Source organism: Ostrea edulis, chromosome 4 (genome assembly GCF_947568905.1).
Source record: "Ostrea edulis chromosome 4, xbOstEdul1.1, whole genome shotgun sequence".
Classification (NCBI taxonomy): domain Eukaryota; kingdom Metazoa; phylum Mollusca; class Bivalvia; order Ostreida; family Ostreidae; genus Ostrea; species Ostrea edulis.
This window is the reverse complement of record NC_079167.1, coordinates 51,281,332-51,302,042: the sequence shown is the minus strand read 5'-3', so window position 1 is coordinate 51,302,042 and position 20,711 is coordinate 51,281,332. Positions and strand designations below refer to the sequence as shown.

Below are 20,711 nucleotides of genomic sequence, written 5' to 3'. Positions count from 1 at the left end.
ATTTTACAACTTTTAAGAGGGTTTCTTTGAGCAAAAGTGGATACAATGACACTAAATTGCGCAAACCAAGTGTTGGGGTGTACCAGCTTTGTATCGCTCAGTTGTACAGTACCGAACACATTGACGATTTTTTGTGGAGAAGCCTGATAGTGGTGAGTGAGAGTTTGTGTGAATATGTGCATGAGAGACGGTCTGTTTGAGGCATGGTATATTTGAGAGAGAGAGAGAGAGAGAGAGAGAGAGTTTGACTTAAAAAGTTTTTGTTTTGTTTGTGTATTTTACGTCCTTTCGAGAACTTTTCTCTCAAATTGAGAAATCATCAGCTGTATGTGACGTACCACATATAAAACCTATGATTAGCATTTAAGGCTATAGCATTGATTTTTTTTAACGTGCCAATACCTGTTGTGACACAGGGCCTCCTTTTTTAAGGTCACGAAAAGTTGAAGATATCGAATAGTGATGAATTCGAATTTGCGTAATTTCTATAAAGAATACAAAATAAAGAGTAGGGCAAACACGGACCCCTGGACACAGTCGAGGTGGCATCAGGTGCCTATCTGAAAGACCCGTGATTCTCACTTTTGTTGAGCGTTTGTCGAAGAGCACATGTATGTCAACGTCTCAGGTTCGACGTGGCATGTTATGAGCAGGGTTCGAACACACTATACCTCCCGGTTACGAAGCGAATGCCCTACCACTGATAACCGTAACCGTTTCATAATTATCTTCCCTTTGAAGTTGAGTTTCTAGTTTCTCAGAAACACTGCGTTTTTTCCTGAGTATACCCATGAAATGACATTTTGCTCCAACTTAATACCACGCATATAATATTGAGAATATACATATATGGAATATTGCGTATGCCAATTAAAAACAAATACCGATGAATTCTATTGTGTTCCGATTCGTGAAGAATTACATTGGTGATAACCCAAACTTCGCATAAAATTCAGTGATTTGAATTTGAGCTGCCTTTGATGTCATAATTTTTTTTCCCGAATGCAGGCGAGACTCTAACAAATATAAAAAAAATCTTAAAATTCGCCAAGTTGGAGACAGAAATAAGAAATCACTGTTACCAGTATATAAATGTTTCTTTAATTAATTTGGTGTTCAAACCATTATATTTCTGCACCAGAAAAGCTTTCCGCGAATACCTGCAGTTTTTGCCCCTGTGCGGCATATCTGATGTGGTTTCAATTTCCATTTAATACCCATTCAAATCAGTACAAAAACCAATAATTTCGCATTTATTAAGAATTAATACTTCTATGTGTGTTTTCCTACTCAAAACATCGCTTGGGGAGAACTCTCGTATATTACGTCAAAATTAACGTCAAATTTAGTGACGTCGTCAGGTTAATATAAAGTTTTCCGTTGAATATATTACAGCTACTATGGTAGATAAAGAATAACAATGGTCATTTTCATAAATGGCACACTCTCAAATACCAGATTTAGTATTTTGGTGAATTTCCTTGACAGGGCAGATTTTGGCTAAAACCGTACCTTGTCCTTTTTATCTTCAATCATACACATTGGAATCTTATCATTCAAAACATCAAACGAGAGGGCTCATCATATAGGCTAAGCATGCTGCCCAATCCCATCTGACAATTTATTGAATAAATATTGTTTAAATCAAAACATCATTAAGGCCAATGATATAAATTGTTGTGTTTCTGGTCATATTCAAGTCAAAATTAAAGTAGGTTGGTGGGAATTTTTTTCTTAAACATAATTTTAAGAGTACACCAAAAAAAAAACAAAAAAAAAACTGATCCCAATCACCATTTTTTAACGGTGCAGGTGCATTACATATTTAATACGAGAGACTTATTTTTCACTACATGTATTAATGCAACTTTTAACTAGTTCTAATTGTAACGGGGACAGTTACAGATGTTCCCCAAACCTCCCCCAATTAAAAAGTGATGTCCTTGTGAATCTATAGGAAAAAATCATTTTATTTTAGCCTTTAATTACATGTAGTACGTTCAATATGGTCATTTCAGTACCAAGAAATGAAAGAAAGCGTTGCACGTGCATACACGCGCACACGTGTATGATTCCGAATTTTTGTTGATGTCGTTCAACAGGCATTTGTATCATATACCCACAGTATGAATTTCATAACGTTTCCACCAAATATAAGGAAGTTATAGCGATTTTAAAATCGTCCAATCAGAAATCAGCACACGTGCATGCACGTGCTGAGCAGTAATTCTAACCACAGCAATTTGTAAGGAGTACCAAGATACATCTAAACCCCTAATATGAATAGAATTTGATGAAAAACAAAAACGTTATCGTCCTTTAAAAATTGAACATTTAAAAAACGTTGCACGCGCATGCGCGTGTGCGTTGGCATTTTTTGTTACACCAACATATAGATACACATATTGTCTACGTATGCTGTGAATATCATCTCATTCGCTTCATAAATAAGATAGTTACAAACGTTTTAGCATTATCCAATCAAAATGAAGCGCACGTGCATGCGCGTGCAAATTGGTAATTTTGACCATGTAAATCAGTTAAGGGTCTCAATATCTACCTATGATATGAATTTCAAGCCATTTCAATGAACAACAAAAAAGTTAGACTGATTCCAAAGTTAGCGTACAAATTTTGTAATGCGCGTGCACGCGCATGCGTGCTGGCAAAATAACTATTATTTTTCATATGTACAAATGATATACTATCATCCTATTTAGGTTTTATATCGCTTCCTTCAATATTCTGATTTTCCATTTTTTTGTACCAAAATTGCAATGCACGTGCGCGCGCGTGCATGCACGTGCAAACAAAATGACTATCACTATGCACATCTACAAACGCTATACTATCATCCTGGAAAGTTTCATATCGATCCCTTTTGTAGTTTCTGAGAACACTACCGGACAAAAAAGTACCGGAGAAAAAGAATAATAATAATAATAACTAGACACGATCTCGTTGCGAGCAACGAGTAGGTCTTCCGTCCGATTTGTTGATGCACTCGGAGTTTAAAAAAAAAAAAAAGACAAATGAGTCCCAATTTAGTTTCCGACTTTAAGACACTTTAGATATAATCAATTTTTCATATCATAAGCTTCTGAAGCAAAGTTGCGGTGAAATTCGTTTGAAATTCGACTCTCCAGGCGAGCCATAAGACCCGCAGGCCTATTTCTTGATGTCATTTGTTAGCCCTCTATAGACTCAACAACTTTAGTTCTATATGTCTTTACAAAATATTTACCTGTAAAAAGTTATTGAGATCGACCGATATCGACAAAAAATCGACTCTACAGGCGACCCATTAGGACCATAGGCCTATTTCTTGATATCAATCGATAGATCTCGATAAACTGAACAACTTTTGTTCAATATGTCCTTACAAAATATTTACCAGTTACAAGTTTTTGAAATCGACTGATATCGACAAAAATCGACTCTACAGGCGAGCCATGAGGCCCACAGACCCATTTTTTGATATTGATCGATAGGTTATGACACATTGAACAACTTTTGTTCAATAATGCTTTTCAAAAAATATGTCCTTTTAAAGATATGAGGCGTCAAATATTTACGATTTTGGCCCTTAAAATCTCTAATTACGTAACATATGACCTACTTTTTGATTTGATAAGATCAAGCTCGTTGAGATGAACATTTCCGCTTCTACAACTTATTATAAAATATTAATAGTTTCTGAGATATTCTCAAAAACATTTGGACCCTTCTGAACCCCTAATTTAAAGGGCCAGCCCGTTTTGCTTGATATCGTAAGAAAGGCCTTGTCATTTTAAACATTTTTTGCTCAACAAGTATTTAGAAATTCTTTACCGTTCTCGAGTTATCTCTACAAGAAATATTTAGGGGCCAAACTGTAGCTCCCTAACGGGGCCACATAGGGAAAAAACGAAATGTACATATTGTTTAGATTATCATTCTGAACAACTTTTGTTCAATAATGCTTTTCAAAATATTTGTCGTTTTCAAAATATGAGGCGTCAATTATTTATGATTTTGGCCCTTAAAATCCCTTATTACGTAACATATGACCTACTGTTTGATTTGATAAGAACAAGCTCGTTTAGATGAACATTTCCGCTTCAATGACTTATTACAAAATATTAATAGTTTCTGAGATATTCTCATAAACCTTTGGACCCTTCTGGGCCCCTAATTTAAAGGGTCAGCCCGTTTTGCTTGATATCGTAAGAAAGGTCATGACATTTCAAACATTTTTTGTTCAACAAGTATTTAAAAATTCTTTACCGTTCTCGAGTTATTTCTAGAAGTAATTTTTAGGGGTCAAACTGTAGCTCCCTAACGGGGCCACATAGGGTAAAAACGAAATATGCATATTGTTCAGATCATCATTCTGAACAACTTTTGTTCTTTATTGCTTTTCAAAATATTTGTCGTTTTCGAGATACAAGGGGTAAAAAAATTATGGTTTTGGCCCTTAAAATCCCTTATTACGTAACATATGACCTAAATTTTTATATGAATAGATTTGGATTGTTGAGATGAACATTTTTTGTTCATTGACTTATACCAAAATATTAACGATTTTTGAGATATTTGATCTAGACTTTGAGCCCTTCTAGATCCCTAATTTAAGGGGCTAGCCCCTAAATCTTGATATTTTCGAAAAGATCTCGTAAATGTGCACAACTTTTGTTCTACATGTCTTAACAAAATATTTGCAAGAAAAAAGATATTGGAGATCAAAGGTCAAAAATCGCCGAAATCGGCGAAAAATTTTGGCATCCATTTTTTCAGGTCCAGGCGAGCTTTTAGGCAAATCGCCTCCGGTAAAATCGAATCCACCACAAATCTTCTAAAATGTTTACTCTATCTTGTGTAGAAATTTCAAGACTCTAGCTTCAAAACTAACGGAGGAGATGTGTGGACAACAAGGCCCTTCAAAAAGTCACTAAAAGAGAGATAACTCCTGACCAGAAGTGACGTCAAGCACGAAATTTTGCAAGCAAAGTCTCGTCACCAAAAGACATCTTTCCTGAAAATTTCGTGAAAATCGATCGAGAAATGGATGAGAAAAACGCGTGTACTACCAAGGAAAATAATAATAATAATAATGAAGAAGAAGAACGCGAACAATAATAGTAAGGTCTTCCGCAGGAGACGGAAGACTTTAATAATGAAGAAGAAGAACGCGAACAATAATAGTAAGGTCTTCCGCAGGAGACGGAAGACCTTAATAATAATAATAATAATAAGAAACAGAGTAAAAACAATATGTTCCCAAACTTTGTTTGGGGAACATAAATATGCTTTGATACAAATTACCAACAGTGTAGTTTCAGGTGTCACCTCCAAAAAAACAACAACATTTCTTCAATAATCAATAATGTTAAATAAGTCTGAAGTAGAGGGTATAATTTAAGGTCGGTCGGGTTAACAGAGACACAGAAAATTTTATTTTAGGCCTAACTGGAAACATTCAACCCAAACAGTACAGTGTGAAGGGTTATACTCATTACAGAACCAGCTATCATAATTTCTCACATCGATTGAGTAAAAACCCTAGAATCCAACTGAAGAGCTCTACAAGAAATCTGGAATATCAAGGAGGTAGAACACAACAAAGAAAATTGTTATGGAAGAAACGTATCCAATTTGAAATGTAACCTTATTTAACAAATATTGCAATTTCAGATTTAAATTTAAGCCCCGATTTCAAAACATCTCGTTAGTTGGTAGAAACTGGAAGCAAAAGTTATATGTTGTTATAAGGCGAAGGTCAGTTGGTGCGAGTGTGTATTGAATTTGAAGACCCAAAACAGAATGTATATGCTGTAAGCCTAGCAGTGCTAAGCTTCGATATAACCATTTTCTAGCAGTTTATTTGGGTCTCTCGTTTTGAAAAAGTACATAGACAAAGGTGACTGGTTTTTTTTAAGGCAAAGTCCTTGCACCAACAATAAAATTTCCCTCACACCTTGCTTCGAATTTTCTTTTTTAAAAGTCAGTCTAAATCCTTTCTACCAACAGCTAGTACACCCTTAAATGGCACAAAATACCCTAATGCAATGTTATTTACAAACCGTTAACGTGATAATTGGCTTTTTGTCAATCATATCTAATCAAAACCGTGTAAAATATTGAAAGTAAATATGCATATTGGAAGATCTGAATTTCATTGCTTTCAAATTCGAAAACTACGCAAAATATTTCATTTAAAGTAATTCCACCTCCAGTGACGACATAAGATTTTGCAAAATCAATGCTTTATCTAGATTTATGCGTGATAGGAACATAAATTTTATTGGAGACTTTTCCGATAGTTATTGTAAATAATCTTGTTAAACATAAAATATTTCAAAGGTCTAACTTATATATGAATAATCAATGATATGTTTCAAAATATTGAATCTAAGGGCAATTACTCTGTTTTCAGTTATTTCTTTATCAAGTCCATTATGCGATAGATTTTCTTTATTTTTCACGGACATTTCGTATACATTTTGTAAAGAAACAGTTTCATAAAATTGTTATGAATACAATTATATCGTTATGACCAGTTTTTGTTAACTTTTGATGATGCTGTTTAAGGAAAATTGCAATTTTTTAATGTTGATATATGGTTCTGTTTAAATATGTCTCCCGTCTTAAAAAGTGTGATGACCTATATATTTCATTTGATAATTTATTAGCTTTAACTCTATTAAATGGAAATACATACATTTTCTATACTTTTATCAGATAATAATGCGAGTACGGCGTTACTTTACAACACATATAAAGTAGTTTAAGGCATAAAAAGAATCAATTTTGCTGAAAAAAAATCAAAAAGTTTAGTAACATGCGATGTGTCCTTTAACAAACATAAACCCCGTTACCTTGGGATCATCTGTGTATACAAATAAATTCCGTGTAGACCCTCTGTAGAAGTATGTGATCTGCATGCCATTCAGGTTACCAATTTTATCAGGAACAAAAACTACATTAATGTCATCTAGATTTATTTCTGCTTTGGGTTTTTCATCCTTTTTACTCTGGAAGAAAAAAATTAACATGAAGAAACTTGGAGGCATCTACTGGTCTGCCTTATTTGTATCCAAATAATATCTAAAATATTAACACTTCTAAAACCTTACAGTAATGTACTCTGTATAAGACAGTGTCCTTGACAAATACAAATATACCATACCAAAGGTCAAATTTTTCACCAAAAAAACTTAAAAAAGCTAAATGGCACATTGTTTAACAAACACATCTGTTTAACAAACACATCTTGTTCTTAATAAAGCAATTCTAATCATGCTAAAACATATTTTTCCTTCGTCTACCGGTAATAATAAAATTTCTCCACTGTCATATAAGTAAACATAAACACTAGACAACAATCTAATGAATTTGGCAGGAAGATATTGTACTGAGACTTTTAATTACAGACAGTTTTACCCTATTGTTCCTGTTATCAGTGTACTTAACATGTAATTCATGTTCATGTCCATGTTCATATAAGGAAGCTATATTCCCACCAACAATTGTCTTCTAGAGTGTAATAAAAAAGAACATCTTGCATAATCAGCAAAATAAAGGTAACTTAGGTTAATTAGCAGTGAAAGTTCTGCCTAAATGTATCACTTTTTAAGACATCCCATTCCTTTTATAAAAAAAATAATAATATACATGCAAAAAAAGTCTCTTTACTTTTGTTAGATCACTGGATGCATTTGATATGGGCCTTAGTTTCAGAACACAAACAGTGTTTCAGAACCATAACTCCAAAACTGTGGAATGCCCTTCCAGAACATGTAAGGGACTGTAGAACACTGTGTGCATTCAAGAAGTCACTGAAAACACATTTTTTCCATCAAGTTTTCCAGGACTAGTTTCTATCATTTCAGTCATTCGTGTAGGTTAGATTCTGTGAAAAACTGTGAAAACTAAATACTGTGTGTCTTAGCTTTCGAGTACCATTTTGTGATGTTCTATAAAAAAAAAAAGAAGAAAAGAATTGTATGTTTTAATGTATTATACCCGAGACATTATATGCTGTGTGCGTGTATTTCATTATTATTATTATTTTAATACGCCCTGAAACTGATGCTTATTCTTATCTAGCATATTTATGGTATCTTGTGTTTTCATGTTTTATATGTACAATGAGGATAGGTACAGCTTTTAATGTTTTATTTATTTTCTATGTATTACGTGTATAACATTTTGTTGTAAGGTATATATGCATTGTAAAGCACCTTTGAGCGTACATAGTGTATGAAAAGGGTGCTATATAAATATGGTATTATTATTTTTATTATTATGTAACGGACACTTGAGTATCACATACAAAAACCTTATTGTGGATTTACAGTAAGTGTGAACGAAACATATCGGCAAGTACATGACGTGCTCTAGATAGTTCATTGGAAAGTCCCCGAGTGATTTTAAAGAGCGCTTTTGATTGGTCGGTTAAATTATAGGTAGGCATTCCCAAGTATTTGGCATTATATTATCTCGTGCTTAACAAGTGTAAGTTTCACTATTTGATTTCAATGTAAGTTGCACCGTACGTAGCGTGAGATTCAAGATTGGTTTTGATTTGACAACGGGGATTCGAGATTACGTTAATAAAATGTCTTGTAAAGTTTATCTTATATATACTAGATATCTACATGTATAAAGTGAAAGTAATGGGATATCTTATAAAGAAAAAAATATAAGATGTCTTATAAAAGATACAAGATATCTCGTTAACTTTAGAAGATATAACTTTTATCAGATACCTTATAAATTTTATCTTTTAAACAGGAATAAACGTGCCATACTTATAATCCATCACAGTATCAATAGGTATGAGAGGGGGCATGAAAGGAGTTTGAAATAAAAAGGCAGAATACAGGGTGAAAAAGGCGGGCTCCTATATGTAAAGAACAGGCAGGATAGCAGTATCCCAGAATTCAAATAGTGTTGAATATTGGAAAAAAAAGAAGACGGGATCGAAAATGCTGCGAGAAAAGGCAGGATCCGCAGTTGCCTCTATATCCCAATAAAAATTGAAAGGTTACTCCCTTAAATTCCTGAAGATACTTGTGAGTTTTAAGTGATCAGAAATTTCAGTACATGTTTCTATAGGCGCTTTTATCCGTTTAAGAACAATGCTTTTGTTTTGTTGTCTCTTTCACATTCGTAGTTTCCATATCGTTATTTTTAAATAAATCTCTCGGAAGATATTTTCGAAATCTTACAAAGCATTGGATAAGGGCGAGATCAAAAGATGGATGTCACAAAAATTTCTAAATTCAAATAGTTAGGGGGAAGAGGGGGTAAAAACTCGAAAGTTTTTGTCATCCGACATCGATTACACTTTAGTGGGGAAAAAAAGACAACTGACTTTAAAACCACATAATAATACATTTTAATAAACATTTAATAGTTGCAATGTACACTTTCATTTGTTTTACTTGTTAATCGATTAGTTTCAACATACTTCATATTTAGTTTTGTATTGGAGGGGGGGGGTGTGGGGGGGGGGGGGGGGGGTGTGTGTCTTGGTGAGAACTATGCGAACTCAGTTTTCTCAAACATTGAATCTCGCCCCTAAAATAATTTGTCAGATTAGGTAATAAGATCAGTAGATATTCTACTTGGAGAAAACATTTATTTTCAACACATGACAATTGGATGCTTTGATGTCTTTTACTGTTATATATACCCACATTTTCGTAAGAAATTCGGAAGTAACAATCGCTAGATACTGTTAATTGAATGAACAACTGCAAGTTCTGTGAATTCTAGCAAAAACTAAATTCCCCAAACCATCCCTCTCCTGTAACACATTATTAAAGAAATTCAGCATTTCGTTTAATAGCATTAGACGCAAATGTTGCGTTACTGGCGTACCTTTGAACCTATATCACTGGTCCACCCCTAACTGCATGTCCATGATTGCGATTACCTGTTGTATGAACGACACTTGCTTCGTCAAAATATATATATATATATAACTGAATCGGCCTAAATTGCAATAAAATCTAGCAAAGAAGTATTCCAAAACTTCGTTCGTGTTCAGACCACAGGGGCTCGTCACGAATTGACCATCTCTATTATATATTTACATTTACTTGTAAATATAGAATAGACGATGTCAAATTTTAAAAAGATAAAAATTTCGTGACGAGCCCCTGTGTTCAGACGAAATATGCTTCTCTTGGATTTTGTTTGCAGTTTCTTGAAAGTCATTTCCCAAAAAATTTCTCGCAGCTCTACAAATTAAAGACACCGATGGTACATTGTCAGGGGTACAAATATTTACTTCTTAATAAATTTTGTCTGATTTCTCTATTATATACACTTGATTTCTTTTTAATTTCATACTCGATGAACAGAAGTAAATCTGGTGTGAGCTTCGTTGGCGACACTTTCGGTGCAAGAGTTCCCATGATTGACAATTTTATAACGTGGCCTTTGCGACGCCTAATTTCTTACTGATTTTACCATGAAATAAACCCTCGGCATGTAATTTTAAAATCAACGTCATTGTTTTAGTTGGTACTGGTTTTCCCTTTTCGCAGTCTCTTCCATCGTGCTAAAAGATTATGTAATGACGCGTTAGTGTAAAGACACGTGTGCCCATCTAAAATTATTTCTATTCCCGCCCCTTAAATATTGGTTTAATCGCAGTGATTGTTCTTTCCTTGATGCATCATCATTGACAGATTTGTTTTGAAATCAACTATCTGGGACGGCGAATGAACTTGAGAAGCCGAGTCGTTCACACTTACTGTAAATTCATAGTAATTGTTGAATACTAATGTTGAAATGCTGCATGCTGATGATGTAAGGAGTCCATCCTTCAACCCAGAGAATGGACTTTATTTCTCTTTATTACAACATTGTCACCTAGATGCAAAATGGGAGGGAAGGACAAAAGACAAACCAATATGGAAATTCCTATGAACACCATCTAAACCTTGTTCGTGGGAGCTGTAGCTATGGATTTAATTTGCTTGCTATATCTTCAGAGTTAAAGAGAAGATTATCAAAAATCCAATAGGTTTTTCACTATATGATCCATATAACCCTATCTTGGGGCCTGAACTCTTGACCCTGGGGTCAAAATTTTCAGTTTCATTACAACTATGAAGTAAGTCTCTTGTGATAGAAGTTAAGTGTAAGGACTTTAGAAGGATTTTAATGAAATATTGCGTATTTACTCTATTTGCCATAGAGCCCTATCTGAACATCGAAGTCCCTAACAATGCAGACATAAATGGTCAAAGCCTTTCTCCTCATTTTTAAAATATCAAAATCCATAGGGGTCATCTACTCCTTAAGATGTACCAGTGTACCAAGTTTGATGTCTGTCAAGCAAAAGGGTTCTTAAGATATTGAGCAGACAAGACTTGGTCTACAGACTGACCAACAGACAGGTCACACACAAAACAACATGCCCCCTCTTTTTCAAGGGGGGCATAATAATGCATTTCACTATAGTGGCCATGGATCTCTGCCCAACCACCACAATCCTAAACTCAAGGGCCAAAAATGTCAAAAGTTTTGGAAAAGCTTCTTTCTTGAATGTTTAAAGTTCAGGAGTCAAGAACAAGATGTCTTTGTGAAACACAAATGCCCCGGATAATGGCCAATTCCAAAGATGGCCAAGGTCACAAGGACAAATATCTTGGTACCAGTAGAAAGATCTTGGAACAAAAAATGCTCATGTGCAAGATGAAAGCTCTAATAGTTACCATTTAGAAGTTATGAACAATGTCAAATTTTTAAAAGTAGGTCAAATGCCAAGGTCAAAAGGTTTAGTACCTACAGAAAGGTCTTGTCACAAGAAATATTCATGTGAAATATCAAAGCTCTAGCACTTCCTGTTAAAAAGTTATTAGCAAGGTTAAAGTTTTCAAAAAGTAGGTCAAACTCAAAGGTCAAGATCACAGGGTAAAAAATGTTGGTACCCACAGAAAGGTCTTGTCACAAGGAATACTCATGTGAAATATCAAAGCTCTAGCACTTACTGTTCAAAAGTTATTAGCAAGGTTAAAGTTTCAGGACAGAATAATCTAAATATAGCATCATTGTTTTCCTGGTATTCATCCTGCCATTCAGCCCACAGACAAAGAAGGGGGTGGGGGGCAGGCAATTCACAATACTTTTCTGCCATGCCTATTCTTCTTTAAATTTAGGGTTTTTTTTTATGTTAAATGTTAAGTTGAAAGGTCATCTGCATGTCGAAGTTTACATTGAGCTAATAGTGTATTGTAATCTGAAAATAGGTCGACGGAAAACCAGAGAAATGTACTGGTAAGCAAATGTATCAAATAAATTGTTACCAGCAGGAAACAGTAAAAAGAATACTTGTACAACATGCATACTGTTTTCCCAACTGGACATATTTACCGACAAAACTCCAATGCCATCAATAAGCACTGCTTCACAAGTGATACAAAAGTCTTTCTTTAAAAATTCTTAATTATTAATAAGCACTTACATTTTCCTTAGCATAGTATGACAATGTGTTGGTTTCCCTTGATAACACAAATTTCCTCTTCTGAAACTTCTTATCATCTCTACCCCTTTTGCACATGATCCCCTCTTTCACTGGGCAGTTGTAGCCAGTTGGGACTTCAGGTGTTTTGAATTCTAACCTACTGTACTTGGCTTTAATAAATTCTGATTTCAGCACTCTAAAGAAATAGAAAAGATATATGACAATTAACTGTCTATTACGAGAGTACTGAAGTGCTGTCATTACCTATCGGATATTAATAGAATCCAGGGTTTGACATTGACTTTTTTGAGCACTAGACCAGTCGGGCTACTTCAAATGATTTTTGCTAGCCCTGACCTTAAATCCACTAGCCCCGACCAACTTTCCAGAAACTGATAGTTTCTCAATATTTAAATGTACTTAATTCAAATGACAAACATTAAGTTTGCATGAACTAAAACATACTTAATTGTCTCAACAACAAAAAAAGAGCTTTAGTCTCGTCATTCAATTTAATGCTTTCATTTTCAAACACATTTTCTGTTTCTTTAAATTCTACCCGGCACGGAAATTCTCTAGTCCATTTAGAATGAAATGACCTCAACCATTATTTTTAAATCTCTATTTCATAAGCCCTGCTTTGTTTCTTCCCAACCTTTTACTTTTTTTCTCTTGGGACATCTTTTCTTGAGGACGAGAAGTCGTATTTGAATATAGAGACATTCCCGCACATATGTCAACACCGAAAAATGGCTGTTTACGACGTAATTTATTAATTCGATAAACACTTTCTTATATTTGATTCAAATAAACTGGGTTTTTTTTTTTTAGAAAATGAAAATAAATTCATCTAAACTTTACACACATTAACATCGAGTAGATGTTGTAAAACATCACTTCCGACCGCAACTTACTTATTAGAACTAGAAATAGAGATTGTGTTATCATGCGGTTCAAAATTGTCTGCAAACTCTAGTTATTCTTTTTTAGTTAAGAATAAAATATCTTATGGTTTAAAGTAAAGTTTCTTGTTTATTTTTTCAACACGACCAGTCGGACTAATAAATCGACATTTTACCCGACCAGACCTATCATTTAGTAGACTCAGTCGGTCGGACGTGCCTTAGTGTCAAACCCTGGAATCCTTCATTAGTATGAGTGTGGGATAGGAAGATTCCACCTAGGGGACAACATTCAAAGTCTAGGACAAGGTTTTGCAGAGTCCTTGACTGTGACTGTTGTCCCAGACAAGAAAATAATGAAGGATTATTTTTCTCACATTTTATCAACAGTTTAGCGCATTCATTCAAGAGCTTTGAGAAAATTCAAAATTAGCACAAGAGGCTCATGTGCCACATCACTCACCTGATTCACCTTGGCCCATATTTAAAGATTTTCCAAATATATTTGCATGACTTTGATCCCTATCGTGGCCCCAACATACCTCCTGGGGCCATGACTTTTACAAACTTGAATCTGCACTATGTCAGGAAGCTTTCATGTAAATATTGGCTCTTCTGACTTGGTGGTTCTTGAGAAAAAGATTTTTATTTTTCAATGACCCCACTCTATTTTTGCATTTTTGTGATATCTCCCCTTTAAAGGGAGCATGGCCCTTCATTTGAAAAAATTTGAAAGCCCTTCACCCAAGGATGCTTTTTGCTAAGTTTGGTTGAAATTGGCTTACTGGTTCTGGAGAAGAAGTCCAAAATGTGAAAAGTTTACAGACAGACAATGGACAACAGGCAATCAGAACAGCTCGGTGAGCTAAAAATCCTCATTTGAATATACATGTATATGCAAGAATTAATTACACAGTATGAAATCATGCCTGAAAATGGTTTACACTAAAAGTGTAAACTACAAAACCCAAGGTTGTCCACCAGAAAACAATATCAAATTGAAATTTGAAGGAAACAATACAAAATATTTTACCTCACCATGTAAGGTAAATCAGAAAATAAATGACATCACAAGATGTCATAGCAGTGTAAGACAGAAAAATCTCACAAGGTAAAGCCAGTCTCACACTAATGATCATGTGAGAAAAATGTGTGCAGGAATTGTCCTGCTAAATCATGTATTACATAAAACACTGTGGAAGTAAATGTACACATCTTCAGTATTTTGCTGATATCGAATTTCTACATATTCTAAAATCCAACTTGATAAAAACCTTTGATTTGATATGCAGCACATTTTCTATGCATTTGATTCATATCTTATATTGCTATATTTTTAAATAGCCACCTAAATATATCAGCATAAAAAACCCTAACATATTTTCCCGAACCCCATTTGAATTGAAAACTTTCAGCTTCAATAAAGTTAGTGTGTTTACATAGCCATGTTAGATTGCCTGTCAATTCAAACTAGGTATCAGTAAGATGCACCACTATATTTCCATCTATCTTACAGATTTGTTGAAAGGGATGCTTTTCCAAAATACTCACTCCACGTCATGTTGATGTGGCTTTCTATAATATGGAGGAATGCATTTCTCATATTGTTCATTCACTTTTGTATTGCCCTTCTCTGCCAACACCTGGAAAAGCCATTGAATATTGATATGTATTAATTATTCAATTTGATGTGCAAGTTTATTAAGTCCCCAAAACGATGTTTGAAGACATATTGTTTTGTTAGTTCTTATCATTTTTCCACTTCTTCTTTCTTGCACCTAAAAATGTCAACAACTGTTCTCCGTAACCTGTTGATGAAAATAATTAATGCTCAAGGATATGATAGGCCAATGTATCTAGTTGTGCAGAAATGTTTTTGTTTTCAGATTGAAGGGGGTAAGGGTACATTGGGGGGGGGGGGGGTGTCTAACATAGAACTCTATGGTGAAAATGTAAATTCAACAGATACAACTTGACAAATATGATTAGAAACCCAAGGTCTTTGGAAATGAGTAGAGAATGACAGGGCCTATAAACTAGTATCAAGGTCAAGGGACTCCAATGACCTTGACCTCTGACCATGAACATAAACCTGGTATAGCTTTAGAACCAGGACTGATAGCAACATGGGATCTTCATAAATGATAAGAGGATGATAGGACCTACAAACTAGTATTAAGGTCAAGTGACTCCAAAGACCTTGACCTCTGATATTGAACATAAAACTGGTATTACTTTAGAACCAGGACCCATAGAGTCATGGAATCTTCAGAAATAACAAGAAATGTGAACTTCAAACTAGCATTCCCAGTGACCTTTACCTTGATCATAAAAACCTCATATTACTTTAGAACCGTGGGACCGATAGAGACATGAAATCTTCAGATGTGATAAAATGATGTTGTGACCTACAAAATAGTATCAAAGTCAAGTGACTCCAGTGACCTTGACCTCATTCAATGATAAAAATGTAAATAAACATAGTATTCTTCAACAAATGACAGGCATGTTCTACACTTTATTTTAATGTCTCTCATTGGAATGGATTTTGTGCAGTTGTACTTGGAAAAAGCCCACTTTTATACAGACAGAACTTCGTTTGGGAGACTTTTATATAATCGGCAAATTATAATCATATCTTGTTAAATTCAATACTGTACATTCTTAGATATACATGAGAAATTTAATATCACATAATTTAGCGAGAAGCACTATTCGTGAAATAAAATTGCTCATTTTTATTTTTATACTGCTAAAATACATGTAAAAACTCTTAATCAACAGTCCACTTGTGAATCTGAAAGTGAAATATATACAGTTCTTAAAAATGTGAAAAATAATAAATCACCAGGAAGTGATGGCTTCACCGTAGAATTTTTTTAATTTTTTTGGAAGGACCTCAAAAACCACATTGTATCAGCTGTTAATCATATTTTTGAGAAAAAGGAACTCCCTATATCACAAAGACTGGGGATTATTACATGTTTGCCAAAAGGTGACAAACCCAGACAATTTCTGAAAAATTGGCGTCCAATTACTCTTCTAAATGTGCTTTATAAACTTATATCGGAGTGTCTCAGTTATAGAATAAAATCTACCTTAGATTATCTGATATTGGAAACTCAGTCTGGGTTTATAAAAGGCCGGTACATGTGTATGATCTCATGTCTTTCACTGAATCCAGCAACAAACCAGGTTTACTTGTACTGATAGATTTTGAAAAGGCTTTTGACTCTATATCTTGGAATTTTATATATAAAGTTTTAAGTTATTTTGGTTTTGGGGATTGCATAATTACTTGGATAAAAATCAGAGCAATTTGATATACAGAGAGGCTGTAGACAAGGCAACCCTATTGCTCCTTATTTATTTATTCTTTGTGCAGAAATTTTAGCTATTCTTGTGAAACAGAATACAGATATCAAAGGTATAATAGTGAATGGTAAAGAACACAAAATTTCCCAATATGCTGACGACACAACTTTGGCTCTTGATGGTTCACCAAAATCTCTTTTTGCTGCACTTGACACTATAGACTACTACTCAAGTTTCTCTGGATTAAAAATAAACAGCTCAAAAACAAAAATTGTTTGGATAGGCTCTAAAAAATTCTCAAGTCAAGTATATCACCATACAAGATGGAAACTAGAGTGGGGATGCACTACTTTCAACTTACTAGGAATAGAATTTTCTGTGGATATGAAAAAAATAGTTGATTTAAATTATAATATTCAGATACCAAAAATTAAAGCGTTGATATGCCAGTGGAATAGAAGAATACTCACCCCCATTGGTCAAGACACAGTCACTAAAACACTGCTTTTACCTAAGCTAAACCATCTGTTTATTACACTACCAAATCCTGATAAAGATATCTTGTCTTTTCTGAATAACTGTTTTTTTAAAATTTATATGGAATTCAAAGATTGACAAGGTCAAAGAGACAAATTGTCACCCAAGATTACTTAAAAGGTGGCATGAAAATGGTTGAGGTGAAAAATTTTATAATGTCTTTAAAATGTTCTTGGATTAAAAGATTAACAAACAGTCACAAACCATGGTTGGATATTTTTTTTGGCAGTACATGGCAATGAGGTGGTAAAAAAATGATAGATTTTGGAGATGAATATATCTATACTATTATAAACCATAGTAATGATTTTTGGCATGATGTTTTTCAATCTTGGTTAGCAATGATTCGAGCAATGGATGAAAAGTATTCCATGCAAAAACTCAGTATGGCATAACAAATATGCGTGTTGGTAATAAAGACATTTATGTTAAAACATGGTATCAACATGGTGTGAAAATAATTGGAGACTTTTTAGATGAAGATGGAAATTTTTTATTACTACAAGATTTTTCACAAAAATTTAGACTAGTAAGTGTATGTACAATGCAATACAACAGTATTACCAGTACTATATCTAAGTTTTTAAAGACTTTGTCTGTTAAGAGATCAGATGTTAAAAAAAATTGTACACCATTTATTCCTTTTTACTTTGAATTTATACTGTTGAATGATAAATGTTCCAAAGTGTTATATGATATGATAAATAGTAATGATCTCATACCCAAATCAATTCAAAAATAGAACACTGAATTATCTGTACATTTAGAAGGCAATGTATCTGTCAAAGAGCCGTTTAAAGTTTGTTTTAAAACAAGTATTGATACCAAAGTTCAGTGGTTGCAGTACCGAATTCTTTACAAGCTTCTTCCTACGAAATATTACCTCAAGAAAATCAGTATAATTTCAGATGACTGTTGTTCGTTTTGTAAAGAAAATGTAGAAACAATGCAACATATGTTTATGTCTTGTTCTTATACTTTAGCACTTTGGAATAATCTTAGCATGCATATTTTCAGAAAAACACCAAAAAGAATTGGTTTTAATGTTAGTAATGTTATTTTTGGTGAAACGCCTCTCAGTTTGTGTAATAAAGTTGTTAATTTCATAATTCTGTATACCAAACAATATGTTTTCAATTGTTCAAAACAAAACAAAATTCCTCATATTACTGGGCTGATACATTATCTTTCTTTCAAATACAAAGTTGAAAAATTTGTAGCAATTAAATCATGTGAAGTTTTGAAATTTGACAGACTTTGGGAAAACTGGAAAATTATTTTTGATCTGTAACCTAGAATAAGAAGTATTCAACCAATAATGCTGAATTAGTAGTGTGAAAGAGTGTGAGATGGTGTGAGAATGTATAAAATGATTAATATGTATCTTCATTACTTTTACTGATGATTATGTGAATATGGAAAAAGAATAAATTATAAAAAAAACAAAAACAAAACAGTCCACTTGTGAATTCACATTCTTGTGATTTGATGTCTACAAGGTATTTCTCAATATTAAGTACCGGTACTTGCATAAAATAAAGAACTAATACAGTACATTTACTAATCAATGAAAATGATCAAAAGTAAGCTTACATAAATTGTTGTCTTGCTAAAAATGATCCAATTTAGTGTGGTAGTTGTGGACTAAGTTCATTTTGTTACAATTTTGAGTAACATAGTAGGGTTACAAACATTTTCTAGCATATTCTACATGCTCTGTGTAGTCTAGATAATGCAGTATAGCTGATTTAAAACGTTTAGATGGTGTATATGTTACATACATGAAAACTGTCTAACATTTAATGCTTACCTGGATTTGATCTGCATCCCAATTGTCTAATCGGATGGACTTAACCCGACTGACATCTGTACCAAACCCCCGGTGAACCCCTGAACAATCCAGACAAATAAAAACTCCTATGTTACACGACGCCCATTCTGGATCTGGAAAATAGTGACAAATATTCACAGATCAGACATTAACACAAAACCCACTGATATTCATTTAAATGTATTTACTCCATAAAACAAAAACCTAGACCATATTGCTTAGGTTCAAATTTACTACTAAAGAGTACTCCTTACTAGTAAATTTGAACTCAAGCTATATGAATGCCTCTGATTTAGACTGCAGTTGTACCCTCTGTAATTTAAGCAATTACATGTAAAAAAAAAAAAAAAAAAAAAAAAATGTTTAATTCAATACATCTGCCAAAAATAGACAACTCCCTCAGAGATATATATGGACATCTCGCGGATACAGATATCAGAGCTGCCAATCAACACAATCCTGTGTCCTGACATGTTACATCACTGAAACAGTCTGTTGGGATGAATTTAACCAGGATTAAACAAAACAGAACAATGACAATTCATGGAGTTTATGGACTATTCAATTAATCTTAAAAATATTTCATTTACTTTAATATTATATTTTATGTCATACAAAACCTTTGAGACATATACAAACTAATTACATATTGAATAAATAGCATCATTTTTACTTCAACAGACAAACCAGTGAACATACAGTAAAATATCTCTATCTCGAAGTCCGAGGGACTTCGAAAAAAGTTCAAGATATCCGGGGGTTCGAGATATCCAAAATCGATCTTGAATATTTTTTGGGAGGATATTGGATGCATAGTATGGTATTTGCATCATAAACAACAACCCCGTTTCCGTTTCTTATAGTTTAATGCAAGTTGATAAATTAATATTGTGGAATTTCAAAGACAAACATTTCGGGTTTTTTTTTCATATCTATAAACATCCCATTGAATTCACAATGTGTTTCAAAATTAAGATGATCTTGCAAATGTGTATGCTTACTGACTGATGTCCAGGCTCGACTGGGATGTAGCTATTGCGTTGTAGTGAAAGAACTTATCACGTAAGAAACAAAAAAGACGGATTTTTACAAAGAACTTTTAAATGTTTATTAAATACAATACCCTATTAAGTACAACTACTACGCATGATATTTTATACAATACTACAAAGATACGAAAAATTCAGACGTTTGAAAAATGTTCTACAATGTTTTATTCAATGAACTTTTCTGACAGCATCTAGATCTTAGTCCCCGAAGAACAGCGTAATGGAGGTCTTGAGACATTTTGTCGAATGCTGAAAATTTCATGGGTCTCTATTTATATGCTACTGTGATCCAAATTGTTTGATTTCAGTTCACTTTGAAGATTTTCGTGTATTCTCTGTTCTAGTTTTAGTGATGAAGCGTATATTATTAAATGCATTCTCGTTATTATGGGATAACTTTTTTTCAAGCGCACTTCGACTATTTAGTGTGTTTATCTAAACCACATGTTAATGATATAGCGTGTATCATTCAAAACACCGTCCCTGGAATCGGGCGTGTTAGGTAATAATTGGCGGCGGACTTCAGAAGCTCTGTAATGTTGGGAAGGCTTCACTAATTACCCAAGCTGTTGAACCAATTATTGCGACCTGGGTCTACCCGGAAAAGGCGAGCA

At 33.8% G+C, this 20,711-nt stretch overlaps 1 protein-coding gene across 3 annotated transcripts in view; it reads right to left on the bottom strand.

The window, feature by feature from the left end:
- The window catches only part of LOC125671471 (arf-GAP with dual PH domain-containing protein 1-like), a 47,592-nt gene that overhangs the window by 16,715 nt on the left and 10,166 nt on the right, over positions 1–20,711 (bottom strand). For all 3 annotated transcript variants that reach the window (XM_048907228.2, XM_048907229.2, XM_048907230.2), the window contains exons 2-5: positions 19,028–19,161; positions 14,917–15,008; positions 12,464–12,659; positions 6,858–7,013 (exon numbers count right to left, since the gene is read on the bottom strand). In XM_048907228.2, coding sequence (XP_048763185.1) covers positions 6,858–7,013; positions 12,464–12,659; positions 14,917–15,008; positions 19,028–19,161 — 578 coding nt within the window. The remainder of the gene's footprint in view (positions 1–6,857; positions 7,014–12,463; positions 12,660–14,916; positions 15,009–19,027; positions 19,162–20,711) is intronic.